At 42.0% G+C, this 18,045-nt stretch overlaps 1 protein-coding gene across 3 annotated transcripts; it reads left to right on the forward strand.

The window, feature by feature from the left end:
• Positions 1-5,081: 5,081 nt before the first annotated feature.
• Positions 5,082-18,041, forward strand: tsen54 (TSEN54 tRNA splicing endonuclease subunit). Of its 3 annotated transcripts, none has more exons than XM_085158180.1 (13): positions 5,082-6,581; positions 8,288-8,439; positions 10,054-10,212; positions 10,800-10,863; positions 10,970-11,053; positions 11,142-11,240; positions 11,316-11,368; positions 11,502-11,627; positions 12,975-13,410; positions 13,478-13,613; positions 13,697-13,757; positions 14,864-14,977; positions 15,856-18,039. In XM_085158180.1, exons 2-13 carry the CDS (start codon positions 8,324-8,326, stop codon positions 16,004-16,006), a joined length of 1,599 nt encoding a protein of 532 aa, XP_085014306.1. In that variant the 5' UTR covers positions 5,082-6,581; positions 8,288-8,323; the 3' UTR covers positions 16,007-18,039. The 3 variants fall into 3 exon arrangements, with proteins under 3 accessions (XP_085014306.1, XP_085014307.1, XP_085014308.1); XM_085158181.1 differs by having other exon boundaries at positions 8,344-8,439; XM_085158182.1 differs by lacking the exons at positions 5,082-6,581; positions 8,288-8,439 and adding an exon at positions 8,446-8,574 and having other exon boundaries at positions 15,856-18,041.
• Positions 18,042-18,045: the final 4 nt, after the last annotated feature.

Raw genomic sequence — 18,045 nt, forward strand, 5'->3', positions numbered from 1 at the left:
CCCACCTCAGAATCCTGGTGAGGAAATAACATAAACAGTGAGTGATTAGGGTTCAGAGGGCAGACAAAATGAACTGTTGACTTAGGGAAACAAGGGCGTAGATTTGGCATGGACAGAAGGGACATGTCCCCACCAATATCCAGCGATTATTGAATTGTCCCCACCAATAATTGATCTCTTCAAGTAAAGAAAAACAAACCCGATAGAAAGAAATGGGGCAGGGCTCGGTGGTTGAATCATCCGTCCCCACCAATGCCAAAACCAAATCTACGCCCTTGTAGGGAAAAGAAACTTAACACAAATCCAGCCTTTTTGAGTCAGTATAAATAAAAACACTTATGATAATGAGGATCTTTGAGTTTTATTTAGAGATTTTAAGAGGAATTACTTGGGAAATGAGCGGTAAACCAAAGGGTTAGTTTAAGAAAGCTCATTTGTTGTACAGGTACATTTCAGAAAGTGGACGGCATAATGAAGAGGAGTATTTTCAATTCAATTCAATTCAATTTTATTTATATAGCGCCAAATCACAACAAAAGTTGCCTCAAGGCGCTTCATAGATACAGAGAAAAACCCAACAATCATATGACCCCCTATGAGCAGCACTTTGGCGACAGTGGGAAGGAAAAACTCCCTTTTAACAGGAAGAAACCTCCGGCAGAACCAGGCTCAGGGAGGGGCAGCCATCTGCTGCGACCGGTTGGTGTGAGAGAAGGAAACAGGATAAAAGACATGCTGTGGAAGAGAGACAGAGGTTAATAACAGATATGATTCAATGCAGAGAGGTCTGTTAATACATAGTGAGTGAGAAAGGTGACTGGAAAGAAAAAACTCAATGCATCATGGGAATCCCCCGGCAGCCTACATCTATTGCAGCATAACTAAGGGAGGATTCAGGGTCACCTGGTCCAGCCCTAACTATATGCTTTAGCAAAAAGGAAAGTTTGAAGCCTAATCTTGAAAGTAGAGATAGTGTCTGTCTCCCGAATCCAAACTGGAAGCTGGTTCCACAGAAGAGGGGCCTGAAAACTTCACACACTGAGGTTAATTATGGAGTTCCACAGGGTTCGGTGCTAGGACCAATTCTGTTTACATTATACATGCTTCCCCTAGGCAGCATCATTAGAAGACATAGCATACATTTTCACTGCTATGCAGATGACACCCAGCTCTATCTGTCCATGAAGCCAGATAACACACACCAATTAGTTAAACTGCAGGAATGTCTTAAAGACATAAAGACCTGGATGGCCACTAACTTTCTGCTTCTTAACTCAGATAAAACTGAGGTCATTGTACTCGGCGCTGAAAAGCTTAGAAATATGGTATCTAACCAGATTCTTACTCTGGATGGCATTACCTTGGCCTCCAGTAACACTGTGAGGAACCTTGGAGTCATTTTTGACCAGGATATGTCCTTCAACGCACATATTAAACAAATATGTAAGACTGCGTTCTTCCATTTGTGCAACATCTCTAAAATTAGAAATATCCTGTCTCAGAGTGACGCTGAAAAACTAGTTCATGCATTTATTACTTCCAGGCTAGACTACTGCAATTCATTATTATCAGGATGTCCAAAAAACTCACTGAAAAGCCTTCAGTTAATCCAAAATGCTGCAGCAAGAGTACTGACAGGGACTAGAAAGAGAGAGCATATTTCTCCTGTTTTGGCTTCCCTTCATTGGTTTCCTGTTAAATCCAGAATTGAATTCAAAATCCTGCTCCTCACATACAAGGTCTTAAATAATCAGGCCTATAGTTAATAATCAGCATATAGTTAGGGCTGGACCAGGTGACCCTGAATCCTCCCTTAGTTATGCTGCAATAGATGTAGGCTGCCGAGGGATTCCCATGATGCATTGAGTTTTTCCTTTCCAGTCACCTTTCTCACTCACTATGTATTAACAGACCTCTCTGTATTGAATCGTATCTGTTATTAATCTCTGTCTCTCTTCCACAGCATGTCTTTATCCTGTCTCCTTCTCTCACCCCAACCGGTCGCAGCAGATGGCCGCCCCTCCCTGAGCCTGGTTCTGCCGGAGGTTTCTTCCTGTTAAAAGGGAGTTTTTCCTTCCCACTGTCGCCAAAGTGCTTGCTCATAGGGGGTCATATGATTGTTGGGCTTTTCTCTGTATCTATGAAGCGCCTTGAGGCGACATTTGTTGTGATTTGGCGCTATATAAATAAAATTGAATTGAATTGAATTGAATTGAATTGAAAACTGAAGGCTCTGCCTCCCATTCTACTTTTAAATACTCTAGGAACAACAAGTAGGCCTGCAGAGCGAGAGCGAAGTGCTCTAATAGGGTGATATGGTACTACAAGGTCATTAAGATAAGATGGGGCTTGATTATTTAAGACCTTGTATGTGAGGAGCAGGATTTTGAATTCAATTCTGGATTTAACAGGAAGCCAATGAAGGGAAGCCAAAACAGGAGAAATATGCTCTCTCTTTCTAGTCCCTGTCAGTACTCTTGCTGCAGCATTTTGGATTAGCTGAAGGCTTTTCAGTGAGTTTTTTGGACATCCTGATAATAATGAATTGCAGTCGTCCAGCCTGGAAGTAATAAATGCATGAACTAGTTTTTCAGCGTCACTCTGAGACAGGATATTTCTAATTTTAGAGATGTTGCGCAAATGGAAGAACGCAGTCTTACATATTTGTTTAATATGTGCGTTGAAGGACATGTCCTGGTCAAAAATGACTCCAAGGTTCCTCACAGTGTTACTGGAGGCCAAGGTAATGCCATCCAGAGTAAGAATCTGGTTAGATACCATATTTCTAAGCTTTTCAGCGCCGAGTACAATAACCTCAGTTTGATCTGAATTAAGAAGCAGAAAGTTAGCGGCCATCCAGGTCTTTATGTCTTTAAGACATTCCTGCAGTTTAACTAATTGGTGTGTGTTATCTGGCTTCATGGACAGATAGAGCTGGGTGTCATCTGCATAGCAGTGAAAATGTATGCTATGTCTTCTAATGATGCTGCCTAGGGGAAGCATGTATAATGTAAACAGAATTGGTCCTAGCACTGAACCCTGTGGAACTCCATAATTAACCTCAGTGTGTGAAGAGGACTCTCCATTTACATGCACAAATTGGAGTATATTAGATAGATATGATACAAACCACTGCAGTGCAGTACCTGTAATACCTACAGCATGTTCTAATCGCTCTAATAGGATATTATGGTCAACAGTATAGAATGCTGCACTAAGGTCTAGCAGGACAAGCACAGAGATGAGTCCACTGTCAGAGGCCATAAGAAGATCATTTGTAACCTTCACTAAAGCTGTTTCTGTGCTGTGATGAACTCTGAAACCTGACCGAAACTCTTCAAATAAACCATTCCTCTGCAGATGATCTGTTAGCTGTTTGACAACTACTCTTTCAAGGATTTTTGATATGAAAGGAAGGTTGGAGATTGGCCTATAATTAGCTAAGACTGCTGGGTCTAGAGATGCTTTTTGAGTAAAGGTTTAACTGCAGCCACCTTGAAGGCCTGTGGTACATAGCCGATTATTAGAGATAGGTTGATCATATTTAAGATCGAAGAATTAATTAATGGCAGGACTTCTTTGAGCAGTTTTGTAGGAATGGGGTCTAAAAGACACGTTGATGGTTTGGAGGAAGTAATTATTGAAGTTAACTCAGAAAGATCAATTGGAGAAAAAGAGTCTAACTTAACATCAATGGTACTAAGAGTAGCTGTAGATAATATTACATCTGTGGGATGATTATTGGTAATTTTTTCTCTAATGATTAAAATTTTATTTGTGAAGAAGTTCATGAAGTCATTACTAGTTAACGTTAAAGGGATGGTTGGCTCAAAAGAGCTCTGACTTTTTGTCAGCCTGGCTACAGTGCTGAAGAGAAACCTGGGGTTGTTCTTATTTTCTTCAATCAGTGACGAATAGTAAGATGTTCTGGCTTTGCGGAGGGCTTTCTTATAAAGCAACAAACTATTTCTCCAGGCTAAATGATGATCCTCTAAATTTGTGACACGCCATTTCCTCTCCAGATTACGAGTCATCTGCTTTAGGGTACGTGTTTGAGAATTATATCACAGAGTCAGGTACTTCTGATTAGAGACCTTAGTTTTCACTGGAGCTACAGTATCCAGAGTCGTACGTAGTGAGGAGGTGAAATTATTAACAAGATAATCGACCTCTGTTGGAGTAGCGTTCAGATAGCTGCTCTGCTCTGTGTTGGTACAGGGCATTGACGATGATAACAGTGGCTGGATTATATTCTTAAACTTAGTTACAGCGCTTTCAGAAAGACATCTACTTTGATAAAGTCCACTCTCCACTGCTGCGTAATCAATTATTGTAAATGTAAATGTTATCAAGAAATGATCAGACAGGAGAGGGTTTTCAGGAAACACTGTTAAATGTTCAGTTTCTATGCCATATGTTAAAACAAGATCTAGAGTGTGATTAAAGTGGTGGGTGGGTTCTTTTACATTTTGAGAGAAACCAATTGAGTCTAACAACAGATTAAATGCCATGTTGAGGCTGTCATTTTTAGCATCTACATGGATGTTAAAATCATCCACAATAATTATTTTATCTGAGCTCAGAACTAAATTAGATATAAAGTCTGAGAAATCAGACAGAAACTCTGTGTAAGGCCCAGGTGGACGATAGATGATAACAAGTAAGACTGGTTTCTGAGTTTCACAGCTGGGGTGGACAATGTTAAGCATCAGGCTTTCAAATGAATTAAAAGTCTGTCTTGGTCTTTCATTAATTAATAGACTGGTGTGAAAAATTGCTGCCACACCTCCCCCTCGGCCTGTGCTTCGAGGTTTCTGGTAGTTAGAATGACTCGGGGGTGTTGATTCATTTAAACTAACATAATCATCCTGCTGCAACCAGGTTTCTGTAAGGCAGAGTAAATCAATTTGTTGATCAATTATTAAGTCATGTACTAACAGAGACTTGGAGGAGAGAGACCTAATATTTACTAATCCACATTTCACTGTTTTACTCTTTGGTTCAGATGTGGATACTGTATTGTTCTTTCTTTGTAATTGTTTATGTTTAAGTTGTTTGTTGCTGGTTTTTAGTTTGTTTTTTGTCCTTTTGGAAGCTGACACAGTCTCTTTGGAGATGGGTTTTTGGGGGGTAGCAGGAGGAGAGAAGCTGCAGAGAGGCGTGTAAGACTGCAACTCTGCTTCCTGGTCCCAACTCTGGATAGTCATATTTTGGGGGGTTTAATAAATTTGTCCATATTTCTTTCTGCTCCATCCAAAGTGGGATGGATGCCGTCTCTCCTAACAAGACCAGGTTTCCTCCAGAAGGTTTGCCAATTATCTATGAAGCCCACATCGTTTCTGGGACACCACTCAGACAGACAGCAATTTAAGGAGAACATGCGGCTAAACATGTCACTCCTGGTCTGATTGGGGAGTATTACCTCCAAATTATTTAAATTCATCTCAAATCAACAGCTAAACAGTTGAAACTGACTGTTCCAAACACACATCAGTGGACTCAGTGGACTCTGTACTTGTCAGTATAGTGTTCCTTGAAAAATCTTCAGTTAATCCAAAATTCTGTAAAAACTGAACTAGAAAGAAAGAGCCTGAGAAAAGAACCTGCTTAGTTCAAATGAAAGATCTTGTGTGTTGTACCGTTTCTTATATATAGTTCAGAGTCAGGTAAAGGTGTTATACGTGTGTAACTCGGGGGCGCTTGCACTGAGGGCAACTGGGTAAGTTTAAGGTAATTAGAACTCAGGGCGTACCCTGCATTAGTGGAGTACTAAGTAGGGGGCGCTACACACGCCTATTATTTGATCCTACAGTGATATTGTGTGCGAAAAAAGGGTTACGAAGCAAGACTTGCTTCCTGATGTACAAGGACTTTGATTGGTAGCTTGAAGTGGGCTGCATGATTTACTGGCAGGACTGGATCATATCAGAGTACAAAAGGGCAAACAAACCAAAATAGGGATGAATGCCAGTGTTTCCAGTAACAGACAGATTTGTAGAAAGCAAACATCTGTTGAGCAAAAACATAAACACGTTTCAGGTTAGATGTTAAAGAATTTGTCACGTACAGCAGCAAAAGTTTGAGGTCAACACACACAGAAACACACATGATAACACAAATATCAAACTATTAAAATATTAAAAATGTCCATATTCCAATTCCATAAAAAACAAAACAAAATTATAATAAGATTAATGCACACAAGACTGAGTAGTTAAAATAATTTTTTTCAGATGGTGAGAGAAGTTGTGCTATTTACAGTCTTTTAGCAGTTCTTAGTTCAAAAGCCTCTTATTTACCAAATCCAACAAAGAAGCATTTCCAAAACTGATGGGACCCACTGGGATGTCTTAATCAGAGGACAAGACACATTAGAAATCTTTGTGATTACAACAAGGACCATGACGTGCAGATCAACAAGGAGATCGCTACCACAGTGAGGCAGAGCTCAAGTAAAGACCGAATGTCAGATCCCAGCATAGTCAGCTGTTTGTTAGATGTTTTGCAGGTGTTTTGCTTCAGGTGTGTCAGGGGGAGGGCAGAGATCCCACCAGTGTTCTCACCCTGTAAGGTAAAGCAGGGTAAGTAGACACACACAGAGCAATAAGCACACATACCAAGAGGGAGAGAGAAAGAAATGTTAAATGTTATTGTCACGGCTGAGGCCGACTCGAAAGGAATAGGACTCAAATGCAGGACACAGAGCAGCACAGAGAACGTTTAAGTGACAATGTTTATTATTTCCACAACAAATGTAAGAGAACAAAACCGGAAGACTGAGTCGTGTGTTTACCTAGTGCTAGGAACAACACCGAAACTAAGGGGTGCTAATGCGACCTGAGCTAAGTAAACAATCAGTGATTTCTCAATGGTGGAAACTGCAATTCTGTGGTTTGGGCCGAAGGGAAAGTCAGACTGGATGGCTGGGTCACGGGAAAGGGTCAGAGTCACTGAAACAAGAGTACATATGTTCAGGTGTGGTTCCGGAGGAATACTGGCAAGTTGTTTATTCTAAATATTCCTTTGCACTGCTTACTTGCCGTGGGTGGTTTGGTAGCGTGGAGGGGCGAGTGGTACGTAATCCGGAATTCCTGATGTTGAGGAGGGGAGGCAGGCAGGTGCGTGGAGTGAGTAAACTGTGAGGCTGACAGGTTGATAGAAGGTGCCCAGTCTGGATCGCATTCCAGCATTTTGTGGGCTGGTTTTCCTACAAAACACAACAAATATTAGCCCACAAAGCCACAGTGGACAAAGCAGCATAGCACAACGAATTCAATTCGTACCACTTGCCTCTCGTACCTACAATCCTTTGCGGTTTTACCCGGGAAATGACATCACATTTTCAATCTAACCCTAACTACAAAAATACTCTGGTAAAATGCAGTGCCAATCAATTCTACCTTTGTGAATATGACCAGTAATTAGTTACTGATTACTTTTTTCAAGTAACTTGACCAACACTGCTTAGAAGCATACTTTAACAGCTAAAATTCAGTGGCAAATCATCCTACCTTGGTTAATAAGAGCTAGAAACATACTCTGATCGGTAAAATTAAGTAGCAAACCATCCTGGCTTTATGAATATGAGCTACAAGCGTACTCTGAAGGGCACAGTTTAGTGGCAAACCGTCATACCTACTTAAATGTGTGCTGGAATTACTCTGTGACAGCAGAAATGTGCATATGGTAGGACGTTTTGCCAAAGTAGGATGGTTTGTCAGAACACCAGCCCTGTATTGGATCAGTCCAAAGATTTGCAGCATTCCAGCGTTGCAGCGTTATTTGGAGTTGCTGAGGTGACCAGTTCATTTGTTCTTTTTAACAATGCACCATTGTTGAGACTCATATTTACAATGACATCAAACTTAAGATTTTATGTCTCCTTCATTTATCATGAAAAGAAAGAAGCTTTCAACTTGCAAAACAGTCATTTACTACAAACTAATCGTTAAACGTCTGGATGCATGCTCAGTCATCCAGGTAAGTAAAATCCCCAAAAGTTGATCTGTTGAAACTGACACTGAGACTGAAGAAGTCACTTGCATAAGTGACAAAACGTTTCTCCCTCTGAAAACGCTACGTTCAGATGAACAGAATCAATTTTGGGGGATAATCGTTAAACGCTGTTAGTAGAATGAACCTGAAAATCATGACCAACATTTTCTGCACTAATTTTCGACCCTGTATTTTTGCCTTCTTGTGGGACCTTTTGGTTTGTTTTGGCTGGAACAAATCAAATATTCTGGAAAAACACTTCCCTGATTTTAAACTGTGCTTTATTTTTAAGCCCTTTGGCGCCCTCTGATGGCCACGATTATAACTGATGAATTTAACGGTCACTAGGACCCAGAGGAGAGCCGCAGTAGCAGGGAGACCCGGCATCATGGCGGATCAAAACAACACAGACGATAAAGGGAAGTTCTACAGTGAAATTTTAAGGTGCGTTTTTACCTTTAACGGTACCTGTGAGCGGGCTTGTTCGCAGGGTAGCGGTACTTTGTCTGGTGTTCTCCCTCAGCAGGTGTTTGTCATTGAATCACTGTGGTCGGAACTCTCAGACTTCTTCTGCACATGGTAACACGGGTTAGTTTAAAGCTAACTGTTAGCTTAAACGTGAATACGTGCTGAAGAGAAAACGCCTATAGTTTCATTAAAACGCACTGATGAAGCTGCACACTTGTTTCCAGAGAAACACTGTTACTGAAATATTATCTGGACACGTTTTCTGAAATAGTGACACTCTGTATTCGGCTCTCTGACACCCTCTGTTGTGTGTTTTGGTGAAAAACAGCCGTGGGAGAGAGAAAGCATTTGGAAAGTTAGGAATTAAGTAACAGTAAAATATTTTTTGGAAGTCTGCTGTTTTTGTTTTTCTGCACACAGACAAAGCATCAGGGTGGAGTCCTTTTAAAACAAGTCTGGGCGAGGTCCCATGACACTGAGTCACGACTTTATGACTCATGATGGCACTTTAATTACACGCAGATGGACTTCATAAGTGATACTAACGTTGTACACCAACATGCAAAGCCTGGAAAGTATGCCAGTAACTTGGGGACTGCTGCTTTCTTGTTATGATAATCTTACACACCGATGTAGCTTTGCTAGAAAGATTTTACAGTTGCCTAAAGCTCAGATATGAACTGAATATGGGCTAGAAAAATCATTTTAGTTATATGAAACACAAATAAACTAAAACAATGAGAAACCTGGCCTGTAGTGATTCGTTACCTGCCACTATGTGAGGCGAATATGATCAACAGAGACTAAGAAGTGCCTTAAAAACAGCTAAAAGGATTTTAAAGTCAGTGCACAAACTAGCAGGCAGAGTGTTTTAAAACTCTTCTGGCTGCAGTTTTGAATCAGTTGTTGTTGATGTGAGACATTTTTGCATAGACCAGACAACAGAGCATTACAAGAGTCGAGCCTCAGCTTCTTCTTTTTCTTCCGGTTGCTCCCTTTAGGGACCATTGCAGCGGCTCATCTTCTGAGTTACCGAGAGAGAAAAGTTTGCCGATGTTTTTCATGTGATAAAATCCAGATTTAGTGACAGACATCACATGAGCCCTCACGGTAAGATCTGAGTCAGCGATTGCTCTGAACAACAAGCAAGAAGATAAAAGAGGGACTCCAGAGCGGGAGGTTTAGAGTCTGATTCTCCTTGTGTTGAATATTTTTCCGGAGTTTCTTCCTCTTCTGCTGATCGAGAATGTTTTGTTATTGCATTTTGTTAAAAGTAAAATATGAAACACTTGCTGTACACCGCCTTCCTCTTCCCCTCAGAGCATTTATTTAAAGCTGTTTTCCAAACTGAGACAAGAAAAGACTGTCAGCTGACAGTTAATCACACGTTTACTGTGTTCTAGCAGGAAACCTCCAACATAATGGAGAAGGACACGTTCTCAAAAACCTCCAGCACATTTTGTTTCAGGCTGTGTTATAAAATCTAAAAGCAGTGCATTGGTTTTCCTTCTCAGTGTTTCAGTGGCAGTAACTGTGATCGTGTGTGCATCAAACAGCTGAACGATGTTGTCTTTCTTTAACAACTTTCAGCCCGTCGGAGCTGTTCGCAGCCCGCTCCCGCAGTCACAAAATCCCCGTCAGAGGACAGAAGGACTTCTTCCCCGATGACTCCGACGAGCAGAAGCAGCGACTCGAGCAGAGCCTGAATGAACACTGGAGCCTCCTCTCAGAGGAGAGAGTGGAGAGGCTGTGAGTACCTCTCATTACCCGTGGGACTACTCATCAGGCCCAGCTTTGATGGTGCATATAAGACCTATAAGGGTGTCTAATATTCACCTGAGTTTCAACATCCACAAGCTGCATTCTTAGCTCAGACAAAATAACATTTAGATTGATGGGTGACCATCGATGTTACTACCTTTCTGTGATTGAAAGGAGGTGAAAGCAGCCACTATCAAAATAAAAGCAGGTAAATGTGCACAGTGATGGATTAAACAGCTTTTCTTGTGTTTGTGTGAGCAGATTTTTAAAAATCCAGTAAAATAAATGAAAAATAGAAACATGATTTCAGACAAGAAAACCTTCAAAGCACCACGAATCCTAAAGGATAAAACTGGGAACAGCAAAATGATCCAGATGGACAAACAGCAATAATACATTTGACTTTTAATCATTTGCAGTGCTGAGTGAACGTTAACGTCTTTCAGGTTTAAAACCTTAAAGGTTTTTCAAAAATGAGCCCAAATCTTGGCTATAAATCCATCAGGTGGACAGAAACACATGTTTGTGTGTGTGTGTCCTGGTGTGAGACGGCTTCCATCTGTTTTAATCCACAGGGGAAACCTCGTGAACGGCGAATGGATTCCCAGCAAGCAGATTGTGGAGCTTCAGTCTCCGGCTGTGAGTTGCTTCACTGTCACAACACCACCTAGAAAAAGCTGCTGCGTTAGCTCCTCCTCAGTCGCTCCTCCTCAGTCGCTCCTGATCTTTTCTTATTTTTCCGCAGGGGAAGTTCTGGCAGACGATGGGCTTTTCCGCAAACGGGAAGCAGTGCCTGCTCCCCGAGGAGGCTCTGTACCTGATGGAGTGTGTGAGTCTGCAGATAAAACCTGTTGCTCCTCCTGTTTTCCTCCTCGGAGCACATAATTAGTCCCGTGTCTGTGTTGTTATGGGAACAGGGAAACCTGCAGGTGTTTTATCGGGACCTGCCGCTCTCCATCCAGGACGGGTACGAGAAGTTTCTGTCTGCGAACACCGTGAGCCTTCAGCAATATCAGGTGCAACTTCTACTCCAGCACACCTGTGAAAATGTCACCTGTGGAATGAGCTAACGACTCTTTTTCATCCCAAAGGTGTTTGGGCATCTGAAGAGGCTCGGCTATGTGGTGCTCAGGTTTGATCCCAGGTAACGTTTACCCCTCAGACGTTTAAGATGATAAAGATAATTGAGCATCAGAGATGACAGTGTCAGTGTATCTGTTAAAATATGAAGTATGCGCGGGAACAGCCTCCGTAGGTGGATGTTTGTGTGCTTGCAGTTCTGAGTCATCGTCTTACGCGAGGCAGCTCAACCTGCCGCAGTCACGTGACCGAGCAGGGAGACAGCTGAAGAGGAAACGCAGCCTCAGCCCCGCCCCTTCCTCCACCCCCACTGCGACGTGCAGGTAAAGAGCTGCTTTACAATCTGTGAAACTACATCTTAGTAACAAAAGCTATTATTTAGCTATTATTTAGCTATTATTTAGCTATTGCCTTGTACAATAAAAATGAGGAGTTGTTTTTTATTATTATTATATTATTATATATAGGGATGGGTACCGGTAACCGGTGCCATCATGGCACCGGTTCTGACATAAACGGTAGTAACCAGACCGAAAAGCAGCGCACATTTCGGTGCTTTATTTTCCTGAGCTGTGACACACTTTCTTCTTCCTTACATTTCTATTGGCGGTTGGCAAACAACTGAAAGGTGCATTACCGCCACCAACTGGTATGGAATGATACACTTTAGATTCTAGCCAATCATTTTACGTTTCGAGGATAGTAGGCGGGTCCAGGTACGTACGTTCTTTTAGAGCAGAGCTACAGATTAAAAATGCCCAAGGCGAAGCGGTCAAAAGTCTGGCTGTACTTCACAGCAAAAGATGCAAACTCAGCAGCCTGCAACAAGTGCTTTAAGCTGATACTGTCAAAGGAGGTCACACTTTAAATCCGATGAACCTAGCCCTGCCAGTGTAGCAGAAATGATGATGGCAGCAGCAGCCGTTCTTCTCTGCGTGAGTAGCTTAATGTTGTTCGTGTGTAATTTACGTTGAGTAGGCTAACCGCGTTATTACATTAATGCATGTAAGGTGAACTAGCAAACACCATCATAGCTACATGCGGCTGTCTTCTTGTTTGATGGCAGATACTCCCTTCACCCTGGACAAAAAGGCTAAAATGACCGAAGAAAAAGTGGAAAACAGCTAAACATGAGAGGTTTTTGGACAAAGTTTGTGTTTTTTCCATTGTTTAAGCTGCTTCCAGCCCAGAGTGATACCATATATGCCCTATACCTGCAGAAAAGACTAACATTGTTATCTTTTTACAAAAAAACAGCTGAACATGAGAGGTTTTTGGACCAATTTTGTGTTTTCCATTCTTTAAGCACCGGTTTGGGCACCGTTTAAGCACCGGCACCGCTTCAAAAGTACCGGTTTGGCACCGGTATCAGATAAAACCTAAACGATACCCATCCCTAATTATATATTATATTAGTTTTTTCTGTAGCTACAAAAAGAAATCTGGATGCCTCCACGTGCAGCTGCACATGAAAGCTGAGCTGACATTTAAATACTTTTGGTTTCAAAATATCACAAATCTTCAAAAGGATGTTGCTGCTAATGTTTGTGTTATAGTTCAGTGTGATGAACGTGGTGCATTTAGGTGACCGATTATAGTCGCTTAACTTTTCACCTCAGTCTGTTAAAACAAAAAAGTAAGAAGTCTTATAAGAGTTTTCTTCTGTGTAGCCGTGCTGAAGCTCAGGGGGAATGCTCCACTGAGAAGATGGAGGAAGATAAATGCAACGAAGGCGAGGAAGATGAAAAGCTTCCAGAGCCTCCGGAAGCCCAGAGTTCAGCAGACGAGGGCGGAGGCAGGGGGTGGTGGATGATGGATGTTCTCGGGGACTCGGACAAAGATTCCGGTCACAGCTCCAGATCTGGCTCCTCGTGCTGGGACTTCAGCTCCGTCTCTTTCCCTGACCTGGGCTCCACCTCCAGGGAGCACTGCCGCAGTCACCTGGCCCCTCCAGACCCCTCTCTGCTGCCCGGGGATTTGAAGGTGGGCTTCTGTGACGTTGCCCCCTGGAGGCAGAAAATAAACCTGCGGCAGGTGAAGATGTCAGCCAGTGAGCAGAAGAGGGAGAAATACAGGCGGCGGTGGGACGTCAACAAAAACAGAGAGGTTTGTAAAAACTAAAGGTATCGGAGGAACTGATGATCAAATTTAATTTATGCGGGCTTCCTTAAAGGTACGGCGGTGCAGAAACTGGGCGGAGTATCAGGAGCTGATGGCGAGGCGGAAGGGTAAGCGGGAAGGTCGACCAGCACACCTGTGGAACAGGGAAGTTACTCCGTTACATGACCCGACACAGCCAATCGGCACAGGTGAGATCACATGACAGCGAAGGAGTTTTTGTTTTTTTTTGTTTTTTTACTGTTTTGTGTGATATGAGTTTTTTTTTTTCCAGGAAAACTGCTGGAAAAAATCAGCGTGATTAAACCGACTCATTTGCTGGAGGGAGCGTCCAGGTATCCAGGATTTGTTTTCCTCACATGAGCAGACGTGTTATTTTTAACTGTGCACAGTCGGACGTTTTTACCCCTCAGTAAAGGCAACGTGGGATTTTAGAATTAATGCCAGAGATGTAGGGCTGTTCAATATAACGATATATATCGGATGACAATATAAAAACGTCTATCGTTGCATTTTACGCTATCGTTTGTTTCGTGGTGTCGCAAAATAAACGGTTTACAGCAATATTTGTTCATGTTTTGATGGTCACTGTAGTGGCTGTATTAATTTCTTAAAGTTCTCTCTTTCTCTTATATTTAATATAACCACACTACAGACGGACAAGCGCCTGTTTTTATGCGTTGTCGTTATTTCCACGTAAACCTTTCACAATAAAGCTCAAGATCCTGTTGAGACTTTTCAAAATAAACTGAATCACGTGAAAGAGCAGATTATTTACAGATGAGAAGTAAAAATAGCCGCCAGCTGCTAAAAAATAAACCTTAGACTCAAACGTTAGAACAGGCTTTTCCCCGCAGCACGCCGTGTAATAAATACTCACAAAGAAAACGGCGGCCGTTACAACTTACGTCTAAAAATGTATCGTTTCATGCATCGGTTAAAACTCTCGACTCCAGCTACACGACGTGCAGCTGGAAACACTTCACGCAAGTCGAGCTGCCCGAGATTCACAGAATTTACAGGAAATGTTACATTTTTGTGATTTATATCGTTATCGGACGATAGATGTCTTATATCGGGATATGAGATTCTGGTCATATCGCACAGCCCTACAGAGATGCATCAGATCCTACTGAAAATCTCAGACAAGACCTCAAGGTCAACTTTTCTGAAAAACGCCTAAATTTATGCCACTGCTGCAAGTCTGCTTTCTGGTTTTCTGTTTCTGGAGCTGAGACTTCATGTGGGCTTGATTATGTTACGAGTGCAGCCTCTGTGTGTTTGCTGTGATCAGAAAACATGAACTCAAAACAAAGTCATCGCTCACTCGTCTCGCTCGTGTCACATTTTGCCGTCTTTGATTTACAGACCATAAAGGCCGTGGGCGTTGTACTGATGCAGTCAGCATCGTTCAGGATGACCTTGTGCTTTGTCCTCTCAGGTTAAAAGATGCGGACGATTGGAGGATTTGTTTCAATGTTTACCAGCCCAACACGGTGGCCGACTTCAAGAAGAGCCACCCGGGGAAACCGTACTCACGCATGTGTGTGTGCAGGTCAGTAATCACATCGCCGCCCGACGGCGTATTTATTCAGGATTAGTTTGTTTAAAGGGAAAACAATAGATGCTTCACTCAAATTAAACGAATGTCGCGGTGGCTGGACATGAATGGAGCCTTTCTCTCGTCCTGCTTTGTGTGATTCTAACCACCAACAGCTGCTTAATTATTCAGAGCTGCGATAAAGCAGCTGGATCATCAATCGAGTTATTTTAGTGTCTAAAAGTCTTAACTGTGGTTTTAGGCATTTAGACAAAAAAATATAAATATTTATATACAGTTTAAATATATATATTATACAAAAAACACTAAATGTGCAGAAAGCCCAAATCTGTGACGACCTATAAATCAAATGTTTATTAAATCTCTTCCACAGCACAGGATAAGAAAACTGATGACTCTGTGATACTTAGTAACAAATTACAGTGAAATTCTCACTCTTCACATCCTCAGGCTGTTTTTCCTGCTTTGTTACTTGTGTGCGTGTGTTTTGGCGAGCGTCTTTGTTTGGAGATGTGTGATGGTTCAAACGTTTTCTGCAGGAAGACTCAAAATTCGAAGCTTCTGCTGCAGCAAATCATTCAGCTGTTGGTCCTTCAGCCACGGTTCAATGCAAAATGTCACAGTGTAGAGATTAAAAATGTAAAATTACACAAAAATGAAAAGCTTCTGTCATGTGTGCAGCTTTCTAGTACTAATGGGTCAGTCTCTGTAAACTTTAAGAAGCTGTAGAAGAAGCAGTGAGACCAATGCATGGTGGAAAACATAGTAAACTATAGCTGCGTCCACTCGGTCATTGATTGATTACTATTCGCTTCGTATTGATCTCATAAAACTGACACCTTTGATGTGATTACCTCTGTGCTGTGTCCCAGTTTCGATGACCCCGTGCCCGACCTGCGAGCCATCAAGCTGCTGGCCTATCAGAGCAGAGATATCCCAGTGGTCATAGCTGTGGTGGACTATGGAGACATATCGTTCTACACCTTCAAAGACTTCCAGCTCCCGACTGATGTTTACCCCTAAGAACCGCCCACCCGGGACTATTTAATAAACCTGTTTGCTGGACTGGCTGCATTTTCTGTGATCTATGGTGGAAAGATGGTTTTAGTAAAAACGAACAAACAAAAAAGAACAAGTGTGTTCTGACAATGTTTGCATACAATTTGGCTCCAGTTTACATCTAAAGACAATTTTATTGATCATCTTGACTCATAAGTCCTCTATGATGATGAAAACAAGGGATGAGGAAACTTTGTCCACACTATGGACACCAGGATCCCGTCTGGTACCTGCCCACTGGGGCAGGGGTTCTTTTCGATCCCTGGCTGGTTAAACTGGCTTTAGGTACAAAGAATTTCACTTAGAGCTAAGTGTTCGGTTAGCCGTGGGTGCTAACCGACTGAATGAGTTTGCAGAAAGCAGTGACGGAAATAAACTTCCTCCAGAGGCATGTTGGGACTCTCCTGTAGGGCTCTGAGTAAAGCTGCTACTGCGGCGCATTAAAAGGACTCAGTTAAGGCTTCATATGACTAGGATCTCCTGGGCGCTTCCAGGTGAGGTTTTTAGGCATGTCCGACTGGGAACAGGCTCTGGAGCAGATCTGAGACTAGGGGTGGGTTTTCAATAATCAATAATTAGCTTTAATAAAGCGTCATTGATTCATTAAAAATCCTGAATCGATTTTTAAATATAAATGTATTCGGGCAGAAACTCAGGTTAAACCTCACAAACTATTTCAACAACCACCAAACAGCTAAAACGGTAAATGAGAGCAGGTAAACGGGTTCTGCACAAAGACGTAAACACAAAGCGCGGACCGGCACATTTGACTCAGTGGGCCGCACGGACACGGCATCGGAGCTGAAAGCCGACAGCTCACGGACCCTGATGCGCCAGCGGCTCCGCGCTTTGTGTTTACGTCCTTTTTGCGCTGATTCTGTTGCTGCAGGTTTCATCTCCAACCAAAACTGAGAGAGCCAGCAGCAAAAGAAGGTCCAAACTAAACTTCACATTTCGCTTCAGATAAACATTTCTCTCTTGCTTTTGCTGTTTTGTTTCCACCACGATAAAATGACACTTCCTGCAGATCTCTCTCTCTCTCTCTCTCTAAGAACAGTTTCTCATCTAAAAATCTAAATTTCTGCATTATTGTCTTGCTTATATTTTATGACTTCCAACAAGAAAGCCTGTCTGCTGTTTGATACCAAAGAAATGTAAACTTTTTAAAATAATGCCAAATTGCAAAACAGCTGTTTCTAATAAAACCTTTGTACCTTTGCTCTGCGTCACTTCAGCAGCATCAGGTAATGTTCAGATGTTGATTCTTGATTTTCTCACGTTTTTGTTCTACTGCAGAATATTTTAAGGTCATTGCTGTAAAATCCCAGACCAGGAAAATCTCCTTCATGTTTTTCTGTTTTATCCTCAGTTACTTTGACACAAAGGAATCTGCTGTGATGCTCACACCTCTCATGAAGTCTCACGAGTGTCCTTACTGATAAAGGATCAGAATTATAATATTTCTGACTGAGTCAAAATTTCCCCGAATCGAATTGAAATTGTGGATTGAATTGGGACCATGTGAGTCAGAATCGAATCGATTGTAGTGACGATACCCGGCCCTCTCCGAGACACACTGGAGGGATTACGGCTCCTGGCTGGGTCTGCTTCAGTGTCGCCCCGGCCTTGATTCAAGCCTTGTCCCTTGCACACACAGATTTCCTGTCCGAATCTTTTGATGCTGTAGATGACAGTTTTAGATTGAGGAACATCATTTTGAAGTTCCACAATTTGTAGAAGCGGGGTTTTTTTGCAGATTGGTGAACCTCTGCCTCTCCAAGATGCTCTTTTTTAACCCAATCATGTTACTGACCTGCTGCCAGTTAACCAGCTGTTTCTTTTTAATATATTAAATATATTGTTTACTTTTGTTGCCACATCTCAGTTTTTTCCACACGTTGCTGCCATGAAATTCAAAATGAGCTGATTCTTTTTTCTTTGCTCTGTTGGAATAAAATATGGGTCTTTGAGATATGCAAATAACGCCATTGTTTTTATTTCCA

This window comes from Neolamprologus multifasciatus, chromosome 4 (assembly GCF_963576455.1).
Source record: "Neolamprologus multifasciatus chromosome 4, fNeoMul1.2, whole genome shotgun sequence".
In the NCBI taxonomy this organism is placed as follows: domain Eukaryota; kingdom Metazoa; phylum Chordata; class Actinopteri; order Cichliformes; family Cichlidae; genus Neolamprologus; species Neolamprologus multifasciatus.

What these genes read in the sequence shown, in the direction of transcription:
- tsen54 (XM_085158180.1), top strand. Translation starts at nt 8,324, where the DNA reads ATGAATTTAACGGTCACTAGGACCCAGAGGAGAGCCGCAGTAGCAGGG. An exon ending in TGGAGCTTCAGTCTCCGGCT is followed by an intron (nt 10,864 to 10,969) that starts GTGAGTTGCTTC and finishes ATTTTTCCGCAG; the next exon opens with GGGAAGTTCTGGCAGACGAT. An exon ending in TGAGCCTTCAGCAATATCAG is followed by an intron (nt 11,241 to 11,315) that starts GTGCAACTTCTA and finishes TTCATCCCAAAG; the next exon opens with GTGTTTGGGCATCTGAAGAG.